General features: G+C 43.5%; 1 protein-coding gene across 1 annotated transcript in view; it reads right to left on the bottom strand.

Moving 5' to 3' along the window:
* Window positions 1-18,155, bottom strand: part of ZNF827 (zinc finger protein 827) — a 100,817-nt gene extending 82,662 nt beyond the window's left edge. Inside the window, exon 1 of the mRNA XM_084204912.1 lies at window positions 18,053-18,155. Coding sequence (XP_084061038.1) covers window positions 18,053-18,095 — 43 coding nt within the window. The 5' untranslated portion in view covers window positions 18,096-18,155. The remainder of the gene's footprint in view (window positions 1-18,052) is intronic.
* Between the last annotated feature and the right edge of the window lie 7,591 nt (window positions 18,156-25,746).

Genomic DNA, 25,746 nt, shown 5'->3' on the forward strand with positions numbered 1-25,746 from the left:
CATTTGCAGCCACATCTGATGAGGCTGTATATCCAGAGCAGCAGCTGTGTTGATTTTCCCATAGCGATGCTTGTTAGAAAATCATGATTTTAATAAAAACACAAAGGCCTGCCGTAACTCCTTTTAATATATCTACAGCAGCAAATAAGACTTAAAAGTTACAGTTGCTTAAATAGTCATGTGCTGGAGGGGCCTTGGTCCCCCATTTTCCCTTCATGATTTCTGTGACCTATAATAGGTAAGCAGCACAGGAAGCCACCATCCTCTTTGAATGGAATTTCTGGCTCGCTTCTTATCAACGGGATGATTACTCAACTCTTGACCTCCTCACAAAATGGTTTAGTAGTGTTGCCGGTGCTTGAACCAAATTTCTCTACTGCAGTCTGACCTAAAGAGAGCAGCACAGCTGCAAGAAGGATCTGCCAAAAAGCCACAGCTCTTCTGTTCTGTCCTTCTCCCCTGTGTTTAGGTTATGTGAAAATACTCACACAATTAGACAGGGAAAGAAGCCCTTGGTAGGACTCTGTATTTCATCTCCACATCTTCCAAGATAATGATTTTCCTAACTGGAGGGAAGGAGGAAAGGGGAAAAGGAAGGCACAGCTTTTAAAGATAGGGCATACATTCCCTACTTTTATCCCTAACTTAAAGCGACTTTGAAAAAATCAACATACAAGAAAATCCCAGAATATTCACCTAACAATTTCTCTATTACTGCTTTTTTGAAAAAGAACTCAGAGCCAAAAAATATTAGAGAATGTTAGTTATTTTGCAGTAACTTCAAGATGTTTTGCCTATACACACAAACAACTGAATGTGCCCAAATATTGCAATGTTGGGTACATTCAGGTTTGCAAACTGCTAGACAGCCATAGATTATCAGAATGCATGTATAATATCTCAGTTTCCACTCAAAGGCAGAATCCAGGTGTGATGGAGTCTCCCAAGGAAAAAGGGAATCAGGACAAATTACTGAAAAAACATGTCACAGGCAACATAAAACTGCCTTTATTTCCTGTACCTCAGAGGAGAGGGAAGTTGTGGTAGATGGGAAACAGAGGCAGCAGCCTTCTATTTTCAGCCACAAGCCCCAGAATAATTGTGCCAAGGGTGCTTCACTAGCTGCCAAAAAGATCCATCTTTTACTAGCTAGCATCCATGGAAGGGGACAGAAACACATGGTTTTTCTCCTGAGAAGAGCTGTCACTAGTTGAAGGTTCTATGGGCTGGTTGACAGACCACAAGATAGGACATTTCAAAGAGACAAGTCTGATCTCCCCAAAAAGCAAGTTCAGAAGAGAACACCTAGAATGATGGATGTTTGACATCTTGCCTCCAAGAAAGATTAGCTATTCTTCTGTTCTAGACAGGAGGTTATAGTGAGTAGCTGTGGATTAGTGTTTGAGGAGAGTTACTTCCAAACCTCCACAACATACTACACTTCTCAGGGAAGAGCTGGCCTGTGCAGTCAGGATGGCCACAGCAGTCAGTATCATGTAGACTTCTTCAGAAGCCTAATCTGGGACATCGGTAGCTGGCTTTGCCCCCGTACACTCTGATCCTAATTAAAAACCTCTCTTCTCTAAAACTGGTAGGCAGCATTTTTCTGAGAGAAGAGGAGTTCTAAAGACCCAGAAATAATATCTTAACAGTCAGGCACAGTAATCAGCAACCATGAAAGTAGGAGGGCAGAGCAGTATGTCTTATAATCAATAACAACATATTACATATAAATAGTTCACATGTATAATAATGCATGATGATATTAGATATTTGCTTACTATACATGTATGATATTTGCTTACTATAATTTAGAATTAGCTGATTCTAGCTGGATTTTGCCAGTAGTTCAGGCCCAGTGAGCTGAAGAACTCGTATGCATGTGAAACAGAACAAAATACACACAGCCTTAGAGGAGGGGAATGTTTTTGAAGATCATCTCTCAAGAGGTGCACTACAAAAGAACAGCCTGCACAAAAAGCTGCCATCAGCTGACTTGACCCAACTTGATCACCAGGGAGGTGATCCTGACTTCTCTGCTCAGCCCTGGTGAGGCATATCTGGAAGGCTGTGTCCAGTTCTGGGCTCCTCAGTACAACAGAGACGTGGCGCTCAGGCCCAACTACATTGACATCTTAGAGACTGGAGCATCCTTCTTACAAGAACTGGCTAAGAAACTTGGGCCCATTCAGCCTTGAGTAGAGACAACTGAGAAGGGACCATCAATGTATACAAGTATCCAAAGGAGGGGGCGGGGGGTCAAGAGGATGGACAAGGCTCTGCTCAGTGGTGCTGGGCAATAAGACAAGAGGCAACAGAAGAAACTGATGCCCAGGAAGTTCCACCTGAATATAAGGAAGAAATTCTTTACTGTGCAGTGACCACACACAGCAACAGATAGCCCAGAGAGGCTGTGGAGTCTCCCCTGCTGAACACGTTCAAGAACTATCTGCACACAATCCTGTGCCATCCTGTGCTCTGGGATGACCCTGCTTGGGCAGGGAGGTTGGAACAGATGACCCACTGTGGTCCCCTCCAACCTGACCCATTCTGTGTTTCTGTGATCAACACACAGAATAACTGGAGAGAAGGTGTACAAAGACAGTTGATTTTTATGATGGAGGTTTTCAGAAGAAACAAATATTTCTGAGGTCAGCTTATGCTGCAAAGGCTGCCTAGTAGCCCCAAGACAGGTTCATAAAACACATGAAGTGTCAGTAAAACAATAGAAAATCATGTTCCTTGCAAAACCTATTTTATGTTACCAATGTGCTTGCAACAGTTTTATGGAGGCTGAACAAAATACCACAGCCAGACTTATTGAAAGTTTCTTCCACAGGCCCTTACCAGCATCCTATAGTAACCTATAGTTGAGGCTGGGCACATGTTTCATAGAGCACAAGATACTGATCAGACTGACTTAGACACTACAGGAATATGGCCAACCTAAAACCTGGAGTCAGTACATTAATATATCAAAGGAATACACCTCTTCTTCCTGATGTAAACAGAGAAGATGATAAACCATTTCCTATAAAACCAAACAATTTTTAGGCAGCAACTTCTGAGCCAGATTAAAGTTCCTTATCAGGAATTTCAGGCTTCCCTGTGTCTTTTAAAACCAGCTATGATATCAGTTTTTGACTCTGATAGATTATTATAAAGTAGAGGAAAAACTGTATGAATAGGAGTTCCACTGTTATTCCCACAGCTCTACTGGAAATGGGAAACAGTATTAACAATCTGTGGTGGTTTAAATGGTTCATGTGCAAGTCTATCCAGAGAGATTCCCTGCACCTGGAATGGCAGCATATCCTTGACATCAGTGAACACTTGCCACCCACACATAAAGTTCAGCACAGCAATTAAAAATTCTACCTTTTGTTAGTTATAAAGAAGCTTTAAAACTCCTTAAAATTGCTTTTAGTTAGCCAAAATTTACTTTGATTGCTCATTTGTTTTGTAGATCTAGACATCTAGATAGATGTCTAACTCAATAGGCTGCTGCAGCGAGAAAATATCAACTACCAAATGATAATAGGGAAAGTGGCACCTCCAAAATAAGAAGAGCTAAAGATTATTCTCAAGACTTCTTTTATCTTTAACATACAGAGACAAGACCTATCATGTCAGCCTACCTCATAAAGGAGGGGAAATATTCCAAAATTTCATTACATAGGCCTTCAATGAAAATGAAACCTCAAACAATTCTAGCAAACAATTTGCAAAAGCTGGCTACAACCAGAAAAGTTCCTATAGGAGGAATTTTAGTTTCCACTCTAGGTCAAATTATTGTGGGAGAATCACATGAATGCCAAATATTCAGTGTAGTAATCCATAATATTTTAAAGCCATTCTTCAATAGTATCTAACTCCATGAATAAGATTTTATATCCTTTGGCAAGTCATTAATGAAACCTTTTTTAAGAAGTTGCTTGTGAAACACAGAACTGGTGTCTCTATTAGGAAATTCTAAGCAGAAACACAAAACTACCTTATCTTAAACATAGTCTAGCTGCAAAGCAAAGGCTCAGTTACTCATTTCCAAATGGCTACGTGCTTTCTGGTAGTTCAGTCCTCGGTCACAGGAGTCTCCATACCAAACCTGAAGTAATTATGAATTCTACCATTTCTTGGGTCACATTTTGTATCCTCTAGGTGCAAAAAACCAAAACAAAACCAACCCCACAAAAAAAAAAAAAAAAAAAACAAACACAGGAAAGCTTTGCTTTCTAATCTTCATTTAACCTGGTAACAAATAAATTTGGTGGTCTGCTGTATTTTGCATACCTGTGTTCTCTGGTCTTGAGCTACATCTGTAAACTGCCTGCTCTGAGTGCCTTCATCAGCCAACAATTCATCTTCATTAAGGCCTGCCCCTGACCTGCCACGTCCCCAGACCTGGGTGCAGTGACAGCTGTCTCAACTCTTTACTGTGACAAAATGCATCTCCATTGCCTGAAATGCACTGCAAACTTCAGCACTCACAACCCCAACAGTAAAAAAAGGTTCTCAAATATTCCTCACAGCTTACCGCAGCCGAGAACAAAGTGATCCATTTGTGCTACAGATTATTGCACTGCTGATTAACCATCAATAGCTGTGACCCATTTTAGTGTGGCCTGTCATCTAAAACTGACAGGGTCACCACAGCAACATGGTTTTTGTCACCCTTACAGGTGGAAAGGAAGCAGAGGAGAAATTGCAAGCATCAATGCAGCTGGCAAAAGAAGTCAAAAAAGTGTTCAAACATATCGCTTTGTTGCGTATAGACAATTTGCAATGAAAAGAAATAATTCCCTGATCACAACTGCAACTTGGCATATGGCCTGTGAACGGCCATAAGTTTACAAAAGTTCTCATGTTACCCTAAAGACCTAAAATTGATCTAAAATCTCCACAAAAAAAACTGTAAATCACCTGTGTCCTGAGCTGTGCATAGCAATTCCCAACTTTCCTAGGAGACAAGCCATTGACCAAAAGGCTAATTGAGGCACCAAAACCAGGCTGGCTGATTACCTGCTCCTTCACCCAGTCATTCCAAGGAGCTGCCCTCATGTGTTGTACACACCATATAGGATTGTGCCCTTAAGCAATCCAGAGTAAATTTACCATAGCCATCACGATGTATCAGAAAAAATTGTCTGCTAAGGTTGATAAATCAGTCAATTACCTGCTTCCTTGGCTTTTATTCTTGTGTAAATGTTTTCAACCTGACATTAGCAATACCTATAAGAAGATGACCTGCACATTGCCAAAACCAACTATTTGAATTACTAGCAAATCCTTAATTACTATAAACAAGATTACAACAGGCTTGTTTAAAAAAGGTTTCTAAATACCAAAGTGATAGCTCCAGAAAATAAAGCTCCCTTGCTGTCATTATTTTAAGCTGCTGGTTCCACATTAACTCTGGCTCTGTGTAGGACCCTCAGAGCTGCCTCAGCCCACCTGAACACCATAGCAAGAGCAGCTGCTGTCTCTCCATTGCTACTCCATGCCTGGGTGAGCACAAACACAGGGCAGGAGCTTCCCAGTCTCCTCAACTCCTCCTATGAGGTCTAAATCACCTTCCTCCCCAAGCCATGCACTCCCCTCATGTCTATAAAATAGGGAGAAATCTTGAACATACAGAGGAAGGTAAAGACCAACAAACACTACTGAAACACTGCAATTATTGATTTCATCTTCAAGGCAGAACTGCTTCAGTGCCCCTGGTGGGAATCTAAAGAACAGTCCAATTCTCCCAGGTGGCAGAAGAGTGCTGAAAATCTTCAGGCCATGGTCCTTGCCAGTGAGCTAATTTGGGCTAAAAGTGGAATGTTAAACTTATGGCAAAGTAGATGTGCATGATCTCAGGTAAAATTTCCCTTTCCCAACCTCCTTTCTCACTGGTAATAGCAAGAGATTCCCAGAACGGAAGAACAGAAAATAGCTAATGCACAGATGCTGAAACCAAAAGAATGATTATATGTATCATCCTTCTTCCTCTACACACAGAAATTGTTAAACACAACAGACTGTGCAATAGAACTGGTTTCCTGTATTTCTTTAAAGGCATAGTCAAGTTTGGAAATTGAGAGGTGACAAACTGTGACCAGGGTTTGTACAGGCACAGACTGATGTAAGCCTAGCACAGCTCAGATACTCGAGGAAAGCTCTGTTAGAAGTTTTCAGCAGCGCTGCAAAACACAGAGCAGCATCCAGAACACATCTAGTCATTTAAAGAAGCATGTTTTCCAACTTTTTCCCCACTGATCCCTGCTCCTCTGAGGAACAACTACTCTACAGATACACAACCTCAATGGCTTAGCTAAGCTTCCCCAAGAAATTAAGTGTATCTTTCCTACAGGACCTAACTAGAAAACAGGCTGTCATTTAGGCTGAAATTATTTTTTTGTTTGGTCATATGTGCCTAGGACAGCAGGTTAACTCCCTGGCTTGTAGTCCTATGCACCGTACACAACCAACAAAGGTGGAGGAAACAGAATTTCCTTGTCTTTCATGCACGAGGTAATCTTTAAGAGCACTTTCTGATGTCTTACTGCAACCACAGAAAATAGAAATTCAGGAGACATTCAGCTGAAAGAGTAATCAGAAGTCCTACAGAAGAACATGATACTTCTGATTTGCCTTCTCCACAACTACTGTCTCTAATTTCCTAAGGCAGGCCAAAAATGTCAGGGATGATACAAATGGCAACCTTTACTTCTCCTCTCCAATGCTTAAAGGCATGTTGTATCTTCTCTTGAACCAGTTCCAAATAACTTCTCTTTCTATTAACTTCTGAAACCACCAATAGCACTCAGGGTGTGACACTGATAAAGTACTGCTATTGCCAAAATGAAAAATAGCTATTTCTTTCTCTACTTTCCTACCTTTTCCTGACCAGTCTTCTTCAGATGGCATAGAAAGCTTATCATAAATACTGACTGGCAAAGGGTGAAAAAGAGAAGAATTACCAGCAATAAAAGCAGTGATTACATCACAAGTGTTTTTGAAGAAAGAGAAAAAGAAGAAAAATAGATCTCATCAGTGCTCTATTGCTATACAAGGATTAAAACTGAAAAAAGCCATGTGTGAAGCTCTGCCCATAGGTGTGAAGATTCTCTAAAGAAAACTTCCTGTTGAGCCACAAGTTAAAAAAACCCCAACCGAACAAGCACTCAAAAAGAGAGATCTGATGTCTGTATACTATCCTGCTGATCCTCCAAACATCCTCACAATGATCATATAGCCCAACAGATCTGTCATTGCAATCTAGAACTCCTGTACCCAAAACTGTTTAAGGAACACAGTTACAGCTTACAGCACCAGAAAAATAGCAAGAGAAAAAAAATCTTCCTTGTGAAGGGAGGTTTTCATCTCCCAGGCACAAGGTTAACCCACGTAGCTTCTGGGGAAGGCAGAAGAACATACTTTATCTGTCTCTCTATTGCTGCAGGTATCTGTCTGGCTGTTCCTCATAGAAAGGACATACTGGAGTTTGAAAAACTGTCAAAGAACTGGTTGTGTTTGTCTATCTTGATAAGATGATGTGCTGTTGTACATCCTGACCTATGCCTACTTGGACTTTTTTGGCCAGCTCATTATTTCCTTCTCTGAGCATGAATAAGACATCTCAATTTCCCAGCAATCCCTGCGGCATCCTGGCAAATTTAGTTCATTCCACTAAATTCAGAAGAATAGTTACCACTACATATTCAATAATGCCAACACTTCTGACTGATTTCCAGGCAGGGCCAGGTTCTCCCCTGTGACATATGTGGGTATGTGGCAAAGGAGGAACGCAGCTCAGATTGTCCCTTGCGTTTTCTAACCCAGCCTCAGCCTGGAGATCAGCTTAGCAGCAGCAGCTGGAAATGGTTCTTAACAAGCAGTAAGTAGATCAGAATGCATTCCAGTTGTGGTTTCATCTCTAACCCTTCCCATCTCTGATGCACAGCCTATTCCAAGCTGGAATGATATGAAGATGTATAAAATAATAGGATTATTCCTCTCCTAGAAACATCCCCATGCAATAAGAATCCCCATCTGGGGACCAAAGCAACTTCCATGTCATTTGCATCATCCTAGCACTACAAGGGAGATCAGAAGAAGGCTGCAAAGATGGCCCATTTCTGATAATAGACATTAAGTACAATTTTAAAAATAATGTTAAGGGAATTCACTGAAGTCATCTTAAATTAATCTAAATATGGAAGTCAGAAAGGTAGCAACAACAAACACTGTGAATTTTCTTTCCCTTTTACTAACATACAGAAAGAGTAAAAGCCACATTAAGCTCTCAAAATATTGACTCTTGGAAAAGGACTTTTAAAATACATGCAATTGTTGCTTTAGAACACATTTATTAAAGATGTTCCAGGGATCAACAAAGTAAAAGAAACAACAAAGCCAACTAGAAATCCCTGTCATCTTAATATGCAGGTGGCAATAAACAGAACATGGGAAGCCTCAGATCAAGGTGCTACAGTGCCTGTAATTATCCCTACTGTGCTCACCACCCCTATCAAGGGGCCACAAAGCAAAGGGAGGAGCTCACAAACTGTGTGGATGGTAATATTCAACCACAGCAGGTGACAACAATCAGAGCACCTGCTTTAACAAAAATCCCATTTTGTTTTAAGTATTTTCTGTTTATTTTTGCTATAAGCAACTTCTCCTGCTCAATTTCTGGTAAATAATGGGCTCCTCATTTACCATTTTACTCCGCCCCATTACTCACCAAGGTGTTTTGTTGTCATTAACCTTCCAACTGGTTCAGAAACAAAAAATTTATATTTTAGATCCTGAAATGATTCCCTCTTGTGCTTGTCACAGGAATCTAGATGTGCCCATCTTTTCCTCTCTCCCAAAGTCAGATTAAAACATGGCAAATTATATTCCCTGAGTTTCTAACTCCTCCCACAAGGATGATATTATGGTAAGGTATCTAACACAAGTTTCAAGAAGTGTTTGTTTTGTCGTGCTGTGTTTGCTACCAAAGGCAGCTGCTTTCTCTGTCCCTGAGAGGATTGCTTGGGGTTAACAAGCAAAGCCAAATAGGAGATGATTAGGAAGCTACTCATAGTGGTAGGAGAGCACACAGCAGCAGACCATGGGGAACAGGCACTGCCCACTCCCAGACACATGGTTTTATGCACTACACCTCAGCTTTCAACCTTAATTCAGAGGTCACATAATCAATGTGCAAGCACTCAATTAGAAGTGGACATTCCTCAAACCTTATCTTATTTTAAAGAAAGTTAGGATTCTGTGCCAAGCTCCCAGGACAAGAAACTACTACTATGGCTTCTTAGGGCACGGGCACTGCAGAAATGACAGCAACGTGTTTTGACATTCTGTGTAAAATCCACTTAAAATTTCAATAAAGGGGAATAACTAGAAGTGAAGAGGAAGTTTCATGTTCATGTCCAATCCATTCCCAGCTTTTTCTGCTGAACAAACAGGTGTGACAGTGGTAGTGGAATTTGATTTTACTTTTCCAAAGCGCATTTCTTGGCTGAGAACTCTGTGGGCTTTACCAAGAACTTTTATGAAGGCCAGTAAAAGCCTTCAAAGACAACAACTTTGATTCTCCTGAGAGTGTGTCCATACTAAATAACGCAGTGCTACGTGGAGATATCTGAGCCAATTGGAATATACCCACAAGTAGTAGAGCTGAATTAACCTGGGCACACTGCTGTGATAACAGCCTCCTGTACACAAGGCAGCTTATTTAGAGCTTGCTTTGTTATCTCAGTATGGCACAGCACTGTGCAGGAAGACAATATAAACAATTATGATGAAGCATATTTAGATCTTATGGGCAATGTTCAAGTACCTCAAGGTGGGCAGAAGAGCTCCCTTCAGAGTTATTCACTGTGCAAAGAACTCCCTTTGGCAATGCAGAATTGACAAAAGGATTATGTCAGCCTTTCCTTTCCAGAACAAGGAGCAGGGTGAGAGCCTGGGGGCAGCAGAAATTGGAGCAGCTCTAGGCTGTTATGCTTACTCTGGTGCCTGAGAAGGGATCCTCATCAGCTCGAAGTGCCAGAAACAGAGAGGTAGGCAAGAGGAAGTTCTGCTCCAAACACATAAAGAAATGGGTACTCAGTCATTAGTTGCCAGGTCTAGATTTGGCACAGTGGTTTATAAAGGGAGAGACTCTGGCTGTGCTTCAAGAAAGCACACAAACACAGCTACACCACCAGCTGCTGTCTAAATACACTTGTCTGCCACCCTCTCTGTTCCTTACTTTGCACTCCAGATAATGATCATCTAGTTGAGGAAGATCTGTTCGTATTTTAATTTTTGAGATGAGTAATTATTTGTCCTACTACACAAATCAAAGTGAAGTCGAGAAGCTTGCAAAGAATTTGTGTTCATTAAAGTCACACATGGGGATTATTCATTAAGCTAAAGACACTTAGTAAAACCAGAAGCTCTTTTAACGCATCTTCTAAAAGTTACTTGCCCTGATACACAATGTAACAAGCACCAAGATTCAGGACCTGTCCAAAATAGGAAGTTGTAACTTCAAAGCAAGCTTGTGCCAAATCTTTTCCCTTTCAGAAACTTTCAGATAAAACTTGAGACCATACAGGAAAAGAATTATTTGCACCTGCATAGAAAACCCAGCAACAGAGGAAAACCACATCCAAGCTGCAAACCCCAGATGAGGGCCAGCAGAGCTACAAACCCTTCTTGAGGAAGGGAGTTCTTAGAGTAGGGCCATGCAGAATTCAAAGAGAAAAGGACAGTAGCTCAGCTTTGAGTTGCTTCAAAAATGTCATTTCTACCTGAGTGAGAGCACCCCAAATAAAAGAAAAAAAAAACAAAACAAACCAGTGCATTTGCTGAACTGCTGATTATACCACTCATTAAAAGACTGCTACCACTTGGTAACCCTTTAATTTTTAATGGGATTTATTCTAAACAGCAACTAAATCATCAGTCTCGCATGCAACCTTCTCTCTCCTGGTCTGCTGCGCTATCAGCACTAGTCACCCTTTCCCCTCTGTTCCCAATCCTGTTGTCTAAGCACTGAAAAGAATGAGGAAAAGGACTGCTATGCAGCCCAGTTTTTCTCTCTTCACCGAATGCTTCTCAGAAGAAAACCCCAAACATGACTTTTGTGTTCTTCCAAACTACCCTAATTTGGACTCAGTGTGAATTCTTAACCTGCAAAATGGAGCAGCCTTATCTTAGTGTTAGGCTTAACTTGGAACTCCAATACTCAGTATAATTACACCCTAAACCAGGAAATCCCTTGAAAGGCAGGAAAAATTTCAAGGAATCCTAAACTGTCAGGTTTAGATAGGACATTCAAACTGGACATTCAAAATATTTGGTGTCGAGACCAAGAAGGATACCAAGCAAGGAAAAAAGAAACTGTCTTTGGGAGCACAACAGTACCATAAAGGTGACTAAGTCTGCAAAAAAGAAAACCTGAAAGACAAGCTTTCAAATGAGCTTACGGGTACAAGCTGCTGAATCCTTCACTGCAGTAGCCACAATGCAGTGTAGAAGTACAGCCTTTATGCTGTTTGCTCCCTAGAGTGTGTATCCCTTCAAATGAAGTATGGGTCTGAGTTTTTTTATTTAACTGCATTTAAAAAGAAAAATCCCTGGAGAAAGGGATATTATCCTCCTTTTTGAAGGTTTGGGTTTTTTTTCCTTTACCCTAATATAATTTATTCTTCTTCATGCCCATACCAATACATAGCATGTATTGTTCAGAGAAGATATTTAAGGTAGAACAAAAAAAAGTTTTACTTTGGGGGGCAAAAAGATAGAGGAAGAAAACTCCCACATCTCCATGAAAACTGGATTCTATTACATACTGCTGGCTGCTTTACAGTCCAGGTATTTTGTATATTATTTTTTATTTTTGAAAGGCATATGGTACTTTAGCCTCCAAACGTCCTGGAGGGATTTGTATGCATAAACCCAAATGATACAAATCATGTACCATAAATAGCAAACTAGGCAACAAAAAACTAGGGAAAAAACCCAAATTGTTATTTAGAAGATATACTCTTAAAGAACTTCAGAGTCACACTTGAAAAGCTGCAATAGTAAAAGGATTCTGGTTGCAAGATTCTGCAAGACACACCAGTTCTCCCTAACCATCTGAACTCATGTCTATATTATGATTTCTTTGCAATGTGAAAGGGAAAAAAAAAGTCCTCAATACAGTGCTTCATGACAAATCACATGCCTTGTGAAGCTTCATGTTAGAAACCCTTTTAACTTCCAAAAAGTCCTCTTTTGTAGGTCATGCTCTCATTATCTTGCTCTGGGATCTGGTCTGATTAAATTATAGGAAATTACTAATACTTCACTTTGAACAGCCAGCTCCTCCTGGCTCCTCTTCTTCCTTCTTTTTTTTCTAAACTTAATTCCTCCTACTCCTGCCTTCTTATATATGAAAAAGACAACAATCACTCTGCTAGAAAGATTAAGTCATACTCATTCTTCATCCATTTTAAAAGTAAAAATGTGTTCTGTCTGCATGCTCTTACATTTCCCATTCCGCTGCTCTCCCTGCTGGTTTGCTGTTTGGCCAGCTATAAGGTTTGTGGTTTTGTTCTAAATCTTTGGCACCACCACCCCCTCTAAAAATCTCACTCATAAGATCCTAAAGACTTAATTAACTTAATGAGCACAACACTGACTCTTTGGTAGCCCAATCTATACTCCAGTGTGATTTATCCATATTTTGTACTGTCACACAACACTAAGGTGTAGCCTACCATTGATGTGCTTTAGAGGTTTATCACTGAATGATCTTGTAAAAGTGACTTAGATCACGTAACAAACAAACAAACAAAAAAAACCAATCAGCATACAAATTTAAAGAGACAGACTTTACATGTCAGAAAGGGTCCCGATAAAGGGAGAAGGTATTTTTGAAAAATCTGTGAGGACTTCATTAGCACATGATGGACAAAATGAGAGAAGTGTTTTCAGATGGAATAACAGGGTTGTTACTCATTCCACCAAAAGGCCGATGTTTATTTGAGAGGTGCATTACAGCACCACCAGGACAACCACAATGAGAGCATTGAAATTATTAACCTCATCATACCAAGAATAATAATTTTTCCTGTGTGGATTCTCTTGTGCACTATGTGCCATATCAAGATCCCTGCAGTGGTAAGAGGTCAAAAATAGTAAGTATGTTAGAAGAATAAATAAAACATGTTAGAAGAATAAATAAAAGGTTCCCCTTATACATGCCATGTGTGCTAGTAAAGTAAAAAACTCATATGAAAGAGAAAGATTCCTGCTCTTGGCACAAGTGTTTTGTCTTGGAGGCAACTCTTAAATACCAAATAACAGCTAAAACACTCCTGACATTGGGAAGTCTTTTGAAAAACCCAACCAATTCTTCCTCTCTTGCTATCAGAAACTATCAGATGAAGCGAGCTGCAGAAATAAAAAATGAAGGAAGCTCTAAATCACTGTTAATTTACTTGTTTGACAGCATTTTTTTCCTCTGATTGTATAATCAAGTAATAAAGACACAATATAATAAAAAGCTTCACAGAGTTCAAGTGTTTTTTTACTGTATAGAAACAGCTGAACACTTCAACACAGTATCTGGAACACCCAACACTGCACCCGACCATGGAAGGAAGAAGAGTTACACCTGCTCATAGCCAGATATCCAGCTTTTGATATGGAAACTAATACTGTATCAATTCTGCATCTCCTCCTTTAACAAAACAAATCCAGCAGAAACTGCCACTGCAGTTTGTCCTGCATTGAAAACATTCCTCAGAAACTAGCAGCAGTTCAAACTTCTCAATGTAGCATTTAATTCTGCCTGAGACTGTAATAAATGCAAGCTTTGAATAAATGGAATCGTGGCATTCATTCGCAAATTGCATTGCTGACAAGCCTCCGAGACAGAACCAAACCCCAAGGAGTATCGATTGCTGCACTTAAGGCAACATAGTGCTCTAGATCTTAAACATTTACTCGAGCGCCTGAAGACTTCCCAAAACTTTTACTTTTCAGCCTGCGCTCTTCCGAGTCACATGAGCAGTTCAGAGGTAGCAGACTTTCAGGAATCCTTGGTAAAGAAAACAACAGCCTGAGGTAGAATGGAAAGTGAGGCAACAAGTAGAAGAAAGACAGGGTTGTGTTTATACATGTATTTTTAAAGATTCTTATGCTGAGTCAGTGAGAAACAAATATCTAACTGCTAAAGTAGCTGAAAGGGAAAAAATTCCTAATGCACATACACACAGAAATGAGCAAAATTCCTTAAAACATTCCAGTGGAAGTGAATTGACTTGCCCAAGTTAGCCACATCCAAATGTAATCATAAGACACGCATGTACTGGGCAAAAATTTAAGTTATAGACTTAATTCTGCCATTGTAAACCAAGTCCACACAGCTGCAGTATTTTGGTTGGATATGAACAAGCCGTGGTCTGTCAAGGAACACCTAAAATCCTTTCCTCATTCATTTGTATCTTAAATTAAGAAGGATGCACTTTCTCTTGTGTTTCACAGAGTGTGATGGAAGACATTCTGCTGGCACCTGTGACTAAACAGTTCCCCAAACTTGACTTCTTTGGACACAAAAAATCCACAACATGTGAAAATACTGGAGCCTCAAAGGGCCCATCCATCTGACTGAACCCTGAGGTTCATCCTGCTTTGAGCAGGGGGCTAGGCCAGACGACCTCCAAAGGACCCTTCCAAACTAAATTATGTTGCAAACAACTCCAGTGACTGAAAGCTCAACCTTAACTCTGCCATTTTAAGCAGATGCCACCCAAACACATTATTATTGTATCTAATAATATCAACTCCTCTCTTCCCTCAAACACTGAGATGTCACTATCTAGCAGCTCCCTTGGAACTGAATTAACTCTTGCAGCAGCCTGGTACATCTCCAGCAAAGTCTTGTACAGAGCACTTCTTCACCATCATATGTTTTTTCGCAGGGCAGTTTTCTCAAGTGAAACTACCTGCAAATGTAGGTGAGGACTGTCCAGTGGAGTCAGTGGCAGAAGTATAAAATCAGGGTGCTAGTCAGCAGTGATAGCAATCCTCAGGTGCTCTGCAGAGTATGTCACAATGCATGAGGAATTAATGAAGGCCTAGAAACCCTGAGAACAGGGCTTCCTAGCCAAACTGCACTAGAGCCCACAAGGACTTGCCAAGCTAAGTTACATTTGCTCAGTTACACTGTAACACTCGCAAATTATGCTGTGTATGGACACGTGATCATTTATTCCCAAACCATTGCAACAGAGCCGAAATATCCCAGGGAGATTTGATAAGATGCTACATCACTTAGGTGTCCTGGAGAGCATTCACGCACCAGCAGCAACCTGTAACATGACTTGGGAGTGAATCACAGCATGGTGCCCTCAGTGGGGCAGAGTCAAGGTTGAGCACAGCAGCTGACAGCTCCTTCTGGGATGCGCATGGGGCACTTTACATTCTTCTGCCACCATTAATACTTCAACATGAAATACACCCTCTGTCCCGCTAAGAAATGTATTGCTGAAACCAGTGAGAATCAGAGAATAAAAACGTATTTTACACTGAACACTCATTAAAACAACGTGTTGCTTAAAAAAAAAAAAACCAAAACAACAACAAAAATATCCAAAAAAAACCCCTCACCCAAACCAAATCACTATTTACACCATCAGCACACTGAATTCCAAAGTATTTTCTTAATCTAGAACACTATTATTCTGAGTTATTCAAAGAATTATTACTATTGTCAGATAATAGCTCTTGATCCAGTGCAATCTAGTTGCAAAAGAAATTAAAACAAATAAATCCCACAGAAAGGTAGCATTCGTGTGGGATGAAGGTGGGTGCACCTTTCACACACCAGGAAAAAAAATCCCTCCTCCCATGAACTGAACTAAAAAATTAATCCGAAAGAAGTACAAATTAGGCCGTGTATTTAAAAAAAAAAAATAAAAATAATAACACACGCCGAACTCTATGTGCACAATGAAGGCAATTGTTCCTCGGCCCAGAAAAAGCCGTGACTTCCCCCGGCGCGGCGGTCAGGAGGTCGGGGCCGCGGGCGGCCTCAGCCGCAACCCGGAGGCGGGGGCAGCGCAGGGCCGGGCCCGGCGGAGCCGAGCCGAGCCGAGCCCCCGCCGCCGCGCTCGGCAGCGCCCGGCCGAGCTAAGATGGAGCCCAGGTTTGATGTCAGCCCCAGGGGCGGGCGGAGGGCAGCGCCGGGGCGGGGGCGAGGGCAAGGTCAGCCGCCAGCCCGGCGCGGCCCCGCCGCCTCCGCCCGCCCCGGGAGCCCCGCGGGGCTCCCGCTGAGCCGGGCCCGCCGCGGCCGCCCCCCGAAACGCCCCTGCGCGCCCGGGCTTGGCCCCTGCCCCCGCCCGCCGCGCCGGGGCCGGGGCGCTGCAGAGGCGGGCGCCGCGCTCCCGCCGCTCCCCACGAGCCGAGCCCGGCCGAGCCGAGCCCGGCCACGCTCTGCGGGAGGAACCGGGGCTGCTGGCTCAGCTCCTCCGGCGAGCGGACCGCCAAAGGGCTGTGCGGGGGCAAACGGCAAGAGGAAGGGAGAACGGGGGAGGAAACCCCCAAAACCAAGCTCAAACATCAACCCTCCCGAAGCAAAGCCCACCACAACTCATGCCCTTGCCTCGAGTCGGCAGGAAAGGAAAAGGGGAGACAAATCTTTGCGGGGCTGTAAGCGCTTCCCCCTCGCCCCCAGCGCCCACATCTCCATCCCGGCTCGTGTGCCGGTGCGGGAAGGGCGCGGAGAGCGCTGCCCCAGCCCCTCTGCCCGCAGAGCGGAGCGGGGGCCGGGCCGCGCTCCGCCCGCAGCGGCGCCCCGCGGGCAGGGGCAGGAGCCGCCCCGGTGAACTCCCGGTGACCGAGCCCGGCTCCGGCGGCTCAGCTCTCGCCCTGCCCCGAGTTCGGAGCGGGGAGGCTGCAGGCACGCTCCGAGCAGATGTGGCGGGGACAGACAAATGACCCCTCCATCCACCCTACGCTCTCCTTAGAGCAGCCCTGGGGCCATGCAGGGGCAGTGTATTTTTAGGTCCCTTCCCCTCCTCTCCGCCTCCCTCTCAATAGCTGCCGAGCGCTGAATACAAGGAGGGGGGGGGAGAGGGAGCGGGAGAAAAGTTAACTGTTTTGCAAAGAGGGGAGAAACAGGCAGGGAGGGGGGAGGGAGCGATCAGGAGCAGGGCAGGGTGAGCCGTGTCAGGAGATGTGTGTGTGGATGTGTGTGTGCATGTGTGTGTGTGCGAGCGCAGTGGGTGCCCGCGGGCGGAGGATCGGATGCACTTTAGCCCTGTGCTCTGCTGCTCTCGTCTGGGGCAGCGCCGCCGAAGCCTGAGTCTCGCCTGGCTCGCCTGACCCTTCATTTCACTGCGGCCAGGAGGAGCCCGGAGCCCGCCGCCGCCTCCTCTCCCTGCTCTGCAGGGACCTCGCCTGCCACGGTCTGCCTCCCCGCCGCCCCCTCCCACGGCGCCGGCGGCGGCCACGGCCCCCTCCAGGGTGGCCCTGGGGTCGGTCTGGGGTGCACCGCCGGCCCCCTCCGCTGCCGCTGCCCTCCTACCCCCCGCTCCCGGGCCGCCCAGCCCCTCCGCAACCTTTAGCCGGGGACAGACCTCTCGGCTGGTTCCGCACAAGACGCCAGCAGCCGCTTCCCCTCTCGTCGCCCTCCCCTCCCGTGCTTAGCCCCCCTCCCCACCCCAATAAAACAGCCCCCCCTCCCTCCGGCCCCAAAGAGAAACCCACACCGCCCCCCCCTCCACCCCCCCCTTAGCACAAATGCACAATCACGGGCGAGGGGAGGGAGAGGGAGGAAAGGGCGAGAGACGCGAAGAAAGAAGGGGGGAAAGGAGAGAGAGGAAAAATTAAAAGGGCACAAGGCTGTTCATCACCAACATGGCTGCCTTAGCTCAGACCTAAAAGAGGAATAACCCAGGCTGTGTCTTTGTCAGTTTCACCTCTGTAACCCTAAACTAATGCACGAAACGACGGAGGCGGCTGCAGAGGGGAAGGAGACGGGGAGAGGAGGAAGGAGAAAATGGCAAAAAGAGGGGGCACTTACGTGAAGAGAGGCGCTTGGGCTGCTCCTGCTTCCTCCTGGGCATTTTCCCCCTTTTTTCACATTCTCCTCCTTGGTTTAACGGGAGATCAAATAAGACCGGGAGGGGGGGGCACGGACAGGCACAAAGCCGGGGCCCCCGGGGGAGCTGCTAACCGGGGCGGGTTTTCCCTCTTCGCCGGGGGAAAGGGGGCTTGAAGCCGGTTTTCTCGGAGCCACCGCGAAGGGCTCCCTCTCCCCCTCTCTCTTTCTTTTCCTCTCCCCCCCACCCCCCACCCCCCCACCCCCCCGCAACCCGGTCGTGCACCTGGCTTGTCCCCGGTCGCAGTATCCCTCAGCGGCCGGGGATGTGTTCCCGGCGGGCGGGCGGGCGCCGGGCGCCGTGCCGGGGCGAGGGCTGGCGCGGCGGTGCCGAGGGCTGCGCCCCGCGCTCCTCCCGGCCCCTAACTAACACTAACGCCGGGATCAAAGGGCAGCGGCGGCGGCGGCGCTCCCGGCGCGCCCGCGGGCGGGCAGGGACACCGCACACACCCCCGCACAGCCCCGGCGGGCGGGCACACGCACGGACACACGCACAGACACACGCGCGCCCCGCTGGAGCACAGGGGACGGTGCCCCCGCTCCCCGCGGGCTCCGGGCGCGGCGCTGCGCGGCGGCGGAGGATGCGCTGCCCCGGTCCTGCACCCGCTGCCAATCCGCTCCTAAAAAAAAAAAAAAAATTAAAAAAAATTTAAAAATTAAAAAAAAAAAAGGTGTGTGTGTGAATGTGTGGGTCTCCACCATTCGCACTGTAATCCCCTCGTTTGTGGTGAGAACGAAAATAATAGCATCAACCTTTTTTTTTTTTTTTTTAAATTACGGCGTTTTGTCTTCTTGTGTTAGAAAAGCAAAATTGTGGTGGTGCACAGCTAACCCCATAGAATTTTTTGGATGGGCTCAGCTATCCCTTCACAAAGCACAGGGGCCGAAGGGGTTTATGCAGCCGAACTTCGGTGTGGGAGGGAGAGGCTGCTTTTTACACAACTCCCTCCAGGCCAAAACAAGCACCCAAAATAAGCCAGAAAGAAAGGTGGGCAAGTTGGGTACCCTGACAACTTCTAGTGCAGGTTTTAAAAAGTGAAAAGAATACAAGCAGCATGAAAATCACAACTCCTTGAGAGTGTGTGTGTGTGTGGAGGGGGGAGGAAATCAAGATTAGGTCACCCCTAATGGTTGATTTAACTGCTACATGATACGTCTACAGTGCACACAGCAATCTGGACTTCTGAAATTTACTTTTTTTTTTTTCCCTGCTGTAATGCAGGTATATGAAGCTTGATCCTGAAGCAATTCCAGCGTGCATTATGAAGCCAGGATAGCAGCTTTCATTAACTGATACATACTCTCATTACTTCACAAATCACACATCTTTCTTCAAAGACAGACATGAAGGTGGAGAAAAAAAATAGAAGAGGGATTGGGTCTCACTAAAGCACAAAAGGTATTCCGTGAAAGAGAAGTGCTCTCTTTGTGACTTGCAGTCATTTGGATAAAAGTTCACACAGAGGTTGTTAATGATTTAAACTCCAAAACCCGTTACAACAATTGAAGTAAAATTATTTGAAGCATAGTTGTTTCATATAGCTCTCTCTTTGTGTAAGAAAACTTTGAACTTAGCAGAATACATAATCAAGATTGTGAGTCAGATGTTGCAAAAATAAAAATACGCATTATTCCAGCATGTATACCTATTAGAATTTTTTTGGCTTTTGACAACCTGACTCATCATTTTATCACACTATTTTTCATCCTAACTTCAATTTCTTAAAAATAAACAAAACACCAAATCTGCAACCTAAATATTTTTAAACAGTAAATTTAAACTCTAAATCACCTCAATTTAGAATGGTTCACATAATCTTATACTCATTTTACAGCCACACCAAGCCTTTCAGAAGGAAAAAGAAATCAAAATAGTATTTAAAAGATTACATATGTGACAATGTCAGGTTCACTACCATGCCTGTGCAATTCTAAGTTTCGAAACCATGTGTACAGGGCACACATCTACTGAAACAAAACAAATTCCTCCTGGCTGCAGGTGGTTTATCATTTCACAACACAGCTAAAATACTTCATTTTCATGGAGAGATTTATTTATTTTTAATCCAGAGGTAAAACCAAAGCATATAACTGTCAGTACTGGAAATTTTGGGGGTAGGGATGAGTCCAAACAGCTGCCTTATATTTACTCATGATGAAGAGTACCAGAGACAGGATTCCCTCAGAAGATTTATGTCCCATCTTTTCCCTCAGTTCTCCAGTTTTTACTGGTTTTGGCGATTTCTACCATGTTAACAGTGATAACCAAAAATATCAGAGGCATTCTTCACTGTTTCTACATGACTGGGACCAGCACCTGAACTTTGTTCACTGCAGGAGTTGCAATGCCAGACCCTCTTACTGATTTTTTCAATACATTCTAATGGCAACTGTGCTGAACTAAGCCAGCTTTGTGAGCAGTGACCCAGCGATCCTGTCCGTGCAGGAGGCCACAAAGTAGCCATTTCAGAGAGGGAGAGAGTGCTGGCTCTGTGCTGTGATCCACCACAGCTGTGGCAGCCCTTCCCCAGGTGCTCTAGGAGGACAGGACACAGGAAATACTCTGTTCTTCACTACCACCCTTTCCATGCTCTATTCCTCATGCGTTTCTGGCGTAAATTAATGTTGACATTGTCAGCATTAATTTACAATGTGCCATGTGGGGTTTTTTTTTCCCTCCATCATTTGAAACCCCCTTTAGGGGAGTTGAGGTGGCTGCAGCAAAAAGGCACCACGGGAACAGAGCTCTCTGAAAGGGCCATGGGGACTGGCACACAGCAGAGCAGCATTATATCTCTTGGAGGGTGACCTTGGCTTCCGTAGACATCCTTACAGTTTTCCTAGGAGTTCAGTGGGCCAAGCCTTAAGAGTGTTCCGCAGAGAAAGAAATCCCAATGCTTGAATGAATTATCAGGGAGAAACTTTATATACTTTGAAGTAGCTTTGACGAGTTTCTAGCCCCACACCTGGAAATACTCTCTTTGGGAACAACTTGGTTTTTCATCTCTATCCTGGCTAAGTGCATTACTCCAGGTCTTGTCCTGGCCAACAGAGAGTATCCAGCCTTCCCACTGAAACCATAGGCACAGCAGTCCCCACTTCCCACTATTTTACACATTGATTTAAGGAAGGTGACTAAGGACAAAATGCCATTTTAAAAATAATCTCCAATAATGTGTTTGATGGTGTAGCACAAAAAGAAAAAATTAAGTCAGCTGACCACACTTTTGAACATTTTTAGTCCAAACACAAGAAAATACTTGCAAGTCTTCCACAGATAACATAATATAAATAATGCATTGCTTCTGCAGGTCCTGCTATTAATAAGTAATGATTGTATGGCACCTTCCAAACACCAAACCTAGTTACACATATGAATTAAGTTCAACTCCAGAAACCACTTTTGAACAAAGTAAACATTTTCTTCACTTACACATGAGAAAAATGAAACAAATTGAGTAAATAAGGTTTTAAACAAGTAATAAATGATGTAACATTCCTAAAACCTTCACAGCATATCTAACATCCAAACTGTCTTTATGCAACATACCAAATCCTTGAAAACGTTGCTAAACAGAAACTTAAAAATTAGCTGGCATCCTTGTTTTATTCTTTGAAACTTTAAAGAATTCTGCTCCCAGGGTCAGATTTTTTAAAAAGAAGTTCACTGAGAGGAAAAAATAAGACCATTTTAACTAGTTCCTGGGCCCTCCCAAACCAAACTACAGCCACCTCTGCTTTAAGTATCACCTACCAAAAGGAAGACCAGGTCAGTTCTGTGTGTCCCTGAGCATGCAGTGGAGAGTTATTCAGGTTCCACAGGCTCTTTTAAAAGTTACTCCTTTCTTTGGATTAATTTTTTGTTGAGCATAGGCAAATACCTTCTATAGCCTCCGTATCTTCAACATGTACAACAAGGCCCACTAGTTTTAATTGAAATTACCATCTCTCTCACATGTGTTGGCCATTACCCTTAACAGCATAAACTCCTCTGTCTTTAATTTATGCCAATATTTCCTCGCTCAGCAGTAACTACGAATCAGTCCTTCAAACACCATTTGATTACAAACTTCTCTTTGCTCTTAAGCACTTAAAAGGCAAACAGCTATGGGCTGAACAGGCCCATAGGACAACAGCTCATGGAAACCATCATCCATGCTTGCAATTGCTCTGTAAACAAATAACATTAAGTAACAGGTTTGTAAGAATAATTAATAATGATAAGTTAGTGACTGGCAAGGCCACCAACCAACCCCACAAAGGCCAATGGCAATGATCAGAAGCCATTGCTGTCTGATGAGAATCATCCTAGGACAGATAACAATTACCAAGTGGGAGATGCACTCACATAACCAGCAGATCCTAAACAACACACAGGCTTCAGCTTTTTAAAAAGCTTTCCAAATTCTTCTTCCACAAAGTTTTAAACCTTTCCTTTCTTAAAATGAAAGGCCCACAACCGCTTCTAGGCAAGAACTCTTGCAGAGGGCACATTGAATCACAAATGTTCTTGAAGACCAAGAATTCCACTACAGTCTCAAAGCCTCCAAATGGAAAGGCATCAAAGAGGAAGAGTGCAATATGACCTATGCCTCTTTGCTAAAACACAACCAGTTTTCTCAGAATCTTGTGTGAATCCTGGCAAACTAACTAGCCATCATCACTTTATAACAAACTTTAGCACAAGATGCTTCTAGTTGAGCTGCAAATTTAACACATTAATGCTTCAGAAAAACCATGGTGTTCATAGTTCTCAGCTGTTAGAATAGCACGCTACCTAGGAAAGATGATCTAGCTTCTAATGTCAATTTTAAAAAATCAGCACTTTAAGGCTGGTGGCCTTAAACCCATGTTGATATAAAATTCTAGATTTCACAGGCCAGAAACACATTGTCTATGGGTCTGAAGAAGGACCACATATTAGTGTCCACATAATTTGGTTGCTACTTAAATACTATAGGATGCTTTTTCAGACTTACCAAAGAGTTTCATGATTCTTATTTTACCACAACTGCAGTTAGATTTTCAATTCAATAATTCTATAATTTATATATAATGTCATGCTATTACATATAATTATATATATCACCTCTTCACATCCCTTTACTGTAAGCCTATTTTGCAAAAAACAAAAAACCCCAAACCAACCAAACACCTGAACAAAAAACAACCAACCACTCACCTGACCCTAGGACTATTTGAGTTAGGCTTACAGATACCTGAAATGCAGAATTTCTCCCCCAAGTCTGAGTGAGCAACCTCTTACTCAGTACAGATTAAACATAGAAAAAATAAATTAATATTTTACAACATAAAATACTAAGCAATTTCTGAACTGATGAAAAGAATTTGTTTAGTCAACTGAGGACTGGAACACTTAGCTCAGAGCTACTGCAGTTACAAATGTGGAAATAAAAAAGGATAATTATCTGCTCCAATCCTGATCTTTTTGCATAATTTTATATTCTACATTTAAGTGCATTGAAATCAATAACTTTACCCCGTCCTAAGAATTGCCTAAGGTAAATCAGAGTAAGACCCAGAGAACTCCCTCTCTCATTTTGCTTCTGCTTAATAGTTTGTGAGTCACTGCTTAACTGAAGATTTAGGCACAGCTTTATTAGCAAACACCAGCCATGGTTTAAGGCATTACCTCCTGCTGGAAAAAATACCCCCCAGACTGGCAAAACAGAAACAGAATGTATTTATCCTCCTGTCTACTTCAGTGAGAAGTCTTGCAGCTTCGTTAAGTAGCAAGGCAACAGCATTTTAAGCCACAGCTGTTTGCTAAATGGAAGTGTGTCCAAGTTTTTAAACACCTTGTTACATTTACGTTGAAAGGCAGAGTCTCTGCTGCACCAGCAAGGTGGCAAATTCCTCAGGGAAATCAATTCTGGTTTCTCAATTAACTAGCTAGTTTTCTATTGTTAAAACACCAGAGTAATAGCGAGACTGCGCTGGACCATGAGAGCTGACAAGACCCCAAGGAGCTCAGCTGCCATCCAGGACTGTGCATTCACATCTCCCTCTGACACAGCAGGAGGAAGGCAGGCACAGAGGGGCATGGCAGTGGTACTGATGCCAGTTATGCCCTCTTTGGAATACCTAAAGAAGGGTGAGATAGAAGGGCATTTGGGAGATAAGAAATTATGGTGGTGCTGAGACTTTACATTCCCAAGGTAAAGAAATCCATTGGGATAAGGGAGGGAAGGACCATGCAGAGACCAAGCTTTTAGCAGAGTTCATCTGCCTGGTGTGATGAATTCACAGGGAATTCAGCTATGCTTGACCATGCTTCATTTTCTCAGTGATCAGCCATCACCTACTGGCAGGCAGAAGGGTTTGGGCTGCAAGTCAGCCTGCTGAGCATGAAGGCACGCAGCCTGTAGGAAATCTCTCCTTGCATTGGCACTTCCCCATCAGGCTGTACAACACAAAGAAAAAGGTTATTTTTCTTTTGAGATATTAGAAATACAGACTGGCTTCCTCAACCCCTCCTAACACTGATGGGTATACTGTTTCTGGTCCCTACTTTTCAGCAGTTCTACCACCCATGCTCTTTCAAGTCTGGAGTTTACAGTAAGATGCAAAATTATTTGTCCAAAAGAAATAGACTAATAATAGTGAAAAAGCCCACAGAGAAGCACTAAACTTCATGAGCAGGAAAAATAAGAAGTAGTAATACCTGGAGAGAAGCAGCTTTCATTTCCATACAAAAAAAGCTGAGGATTGCATCCTCAACAAGTTTGCAAATAACTTAAAACTGGAAGGAGGGACTGATAATACCAGATGATTGTGTCACCTTTCAGAAGTACTACCTCAACAGAAATGGGCAGAGGAATGTCCTGAAGTTCATAAGGGGAAATGCAAAGTAACGAGGAACAGTCCTGGGAACCAGCATATCCTAGGCATCTACCACCTGGAAAGCAGCTTTTCCAAGAAGGACCTTGGGATCCTGGTAACAAGAAGACAACCACAAGCCAACAATGCACCCTTGTAGCAAAGAAGGAAGACATCTGCCAGCAGGTGAAGGGAAGTGATCCTGCACCTATGCTCAGTGCTGGTGAGGCTGCTTCTGGAACACTGCATCTCATTCAGGGCTTCCTGGCACAAGAAAGATTTGGACTTAACTGGAGCAAGTCCAGTACAAAGCCACAAAGATGATTAAGGGACTGGAGCATATGCTAAATGAGGAGAGGCTGAAAAACTGACACCGTCTGGCCTGGAGAAGGGAAGGCTCAGAGGCACCTCATCCATTTGTACAAGTGCCTGATGGGTGGGAAGGAGGTTGAGGACGTCAGACACATCTCAGCAGTGTCCATTGATGGAAAAATGGTAAGGGGCACAAAATGGAAAAAACAACCAAAACTAGAGCAACACCCCAAAACCAAACCAAATAACACAATACCAGTGTTCCATCTGAACGCAAGAACACAATTTTTATTTTTTTTTACCATTGGAAGAGTCGAACACTGGCACAGGTTGACCAGAGAGGTTGCCTGAACAACTTAGCTTACCTGTTTGAGCACTGAGGCTGGAATAGATGATCTCAAAAGGACTCTCCCAATTTAAGTGAAAGTGTTGTAACATGAGCATTCACTGTTTCCTAAACATAG

The sequence above is a fragment of the Fringilla coelebs genome (assembly GCF_963513975.1).
Source record: "Fringilla coelebs genome assembly, chromosome: 4".
Classification (NCBI taxonomy): domain Eukaryota; kingdom Metazoa; phylum Chordata; class Aves; order Passeriformes; family Fringillidae; genus Fringilla; species Fringilla coelebs.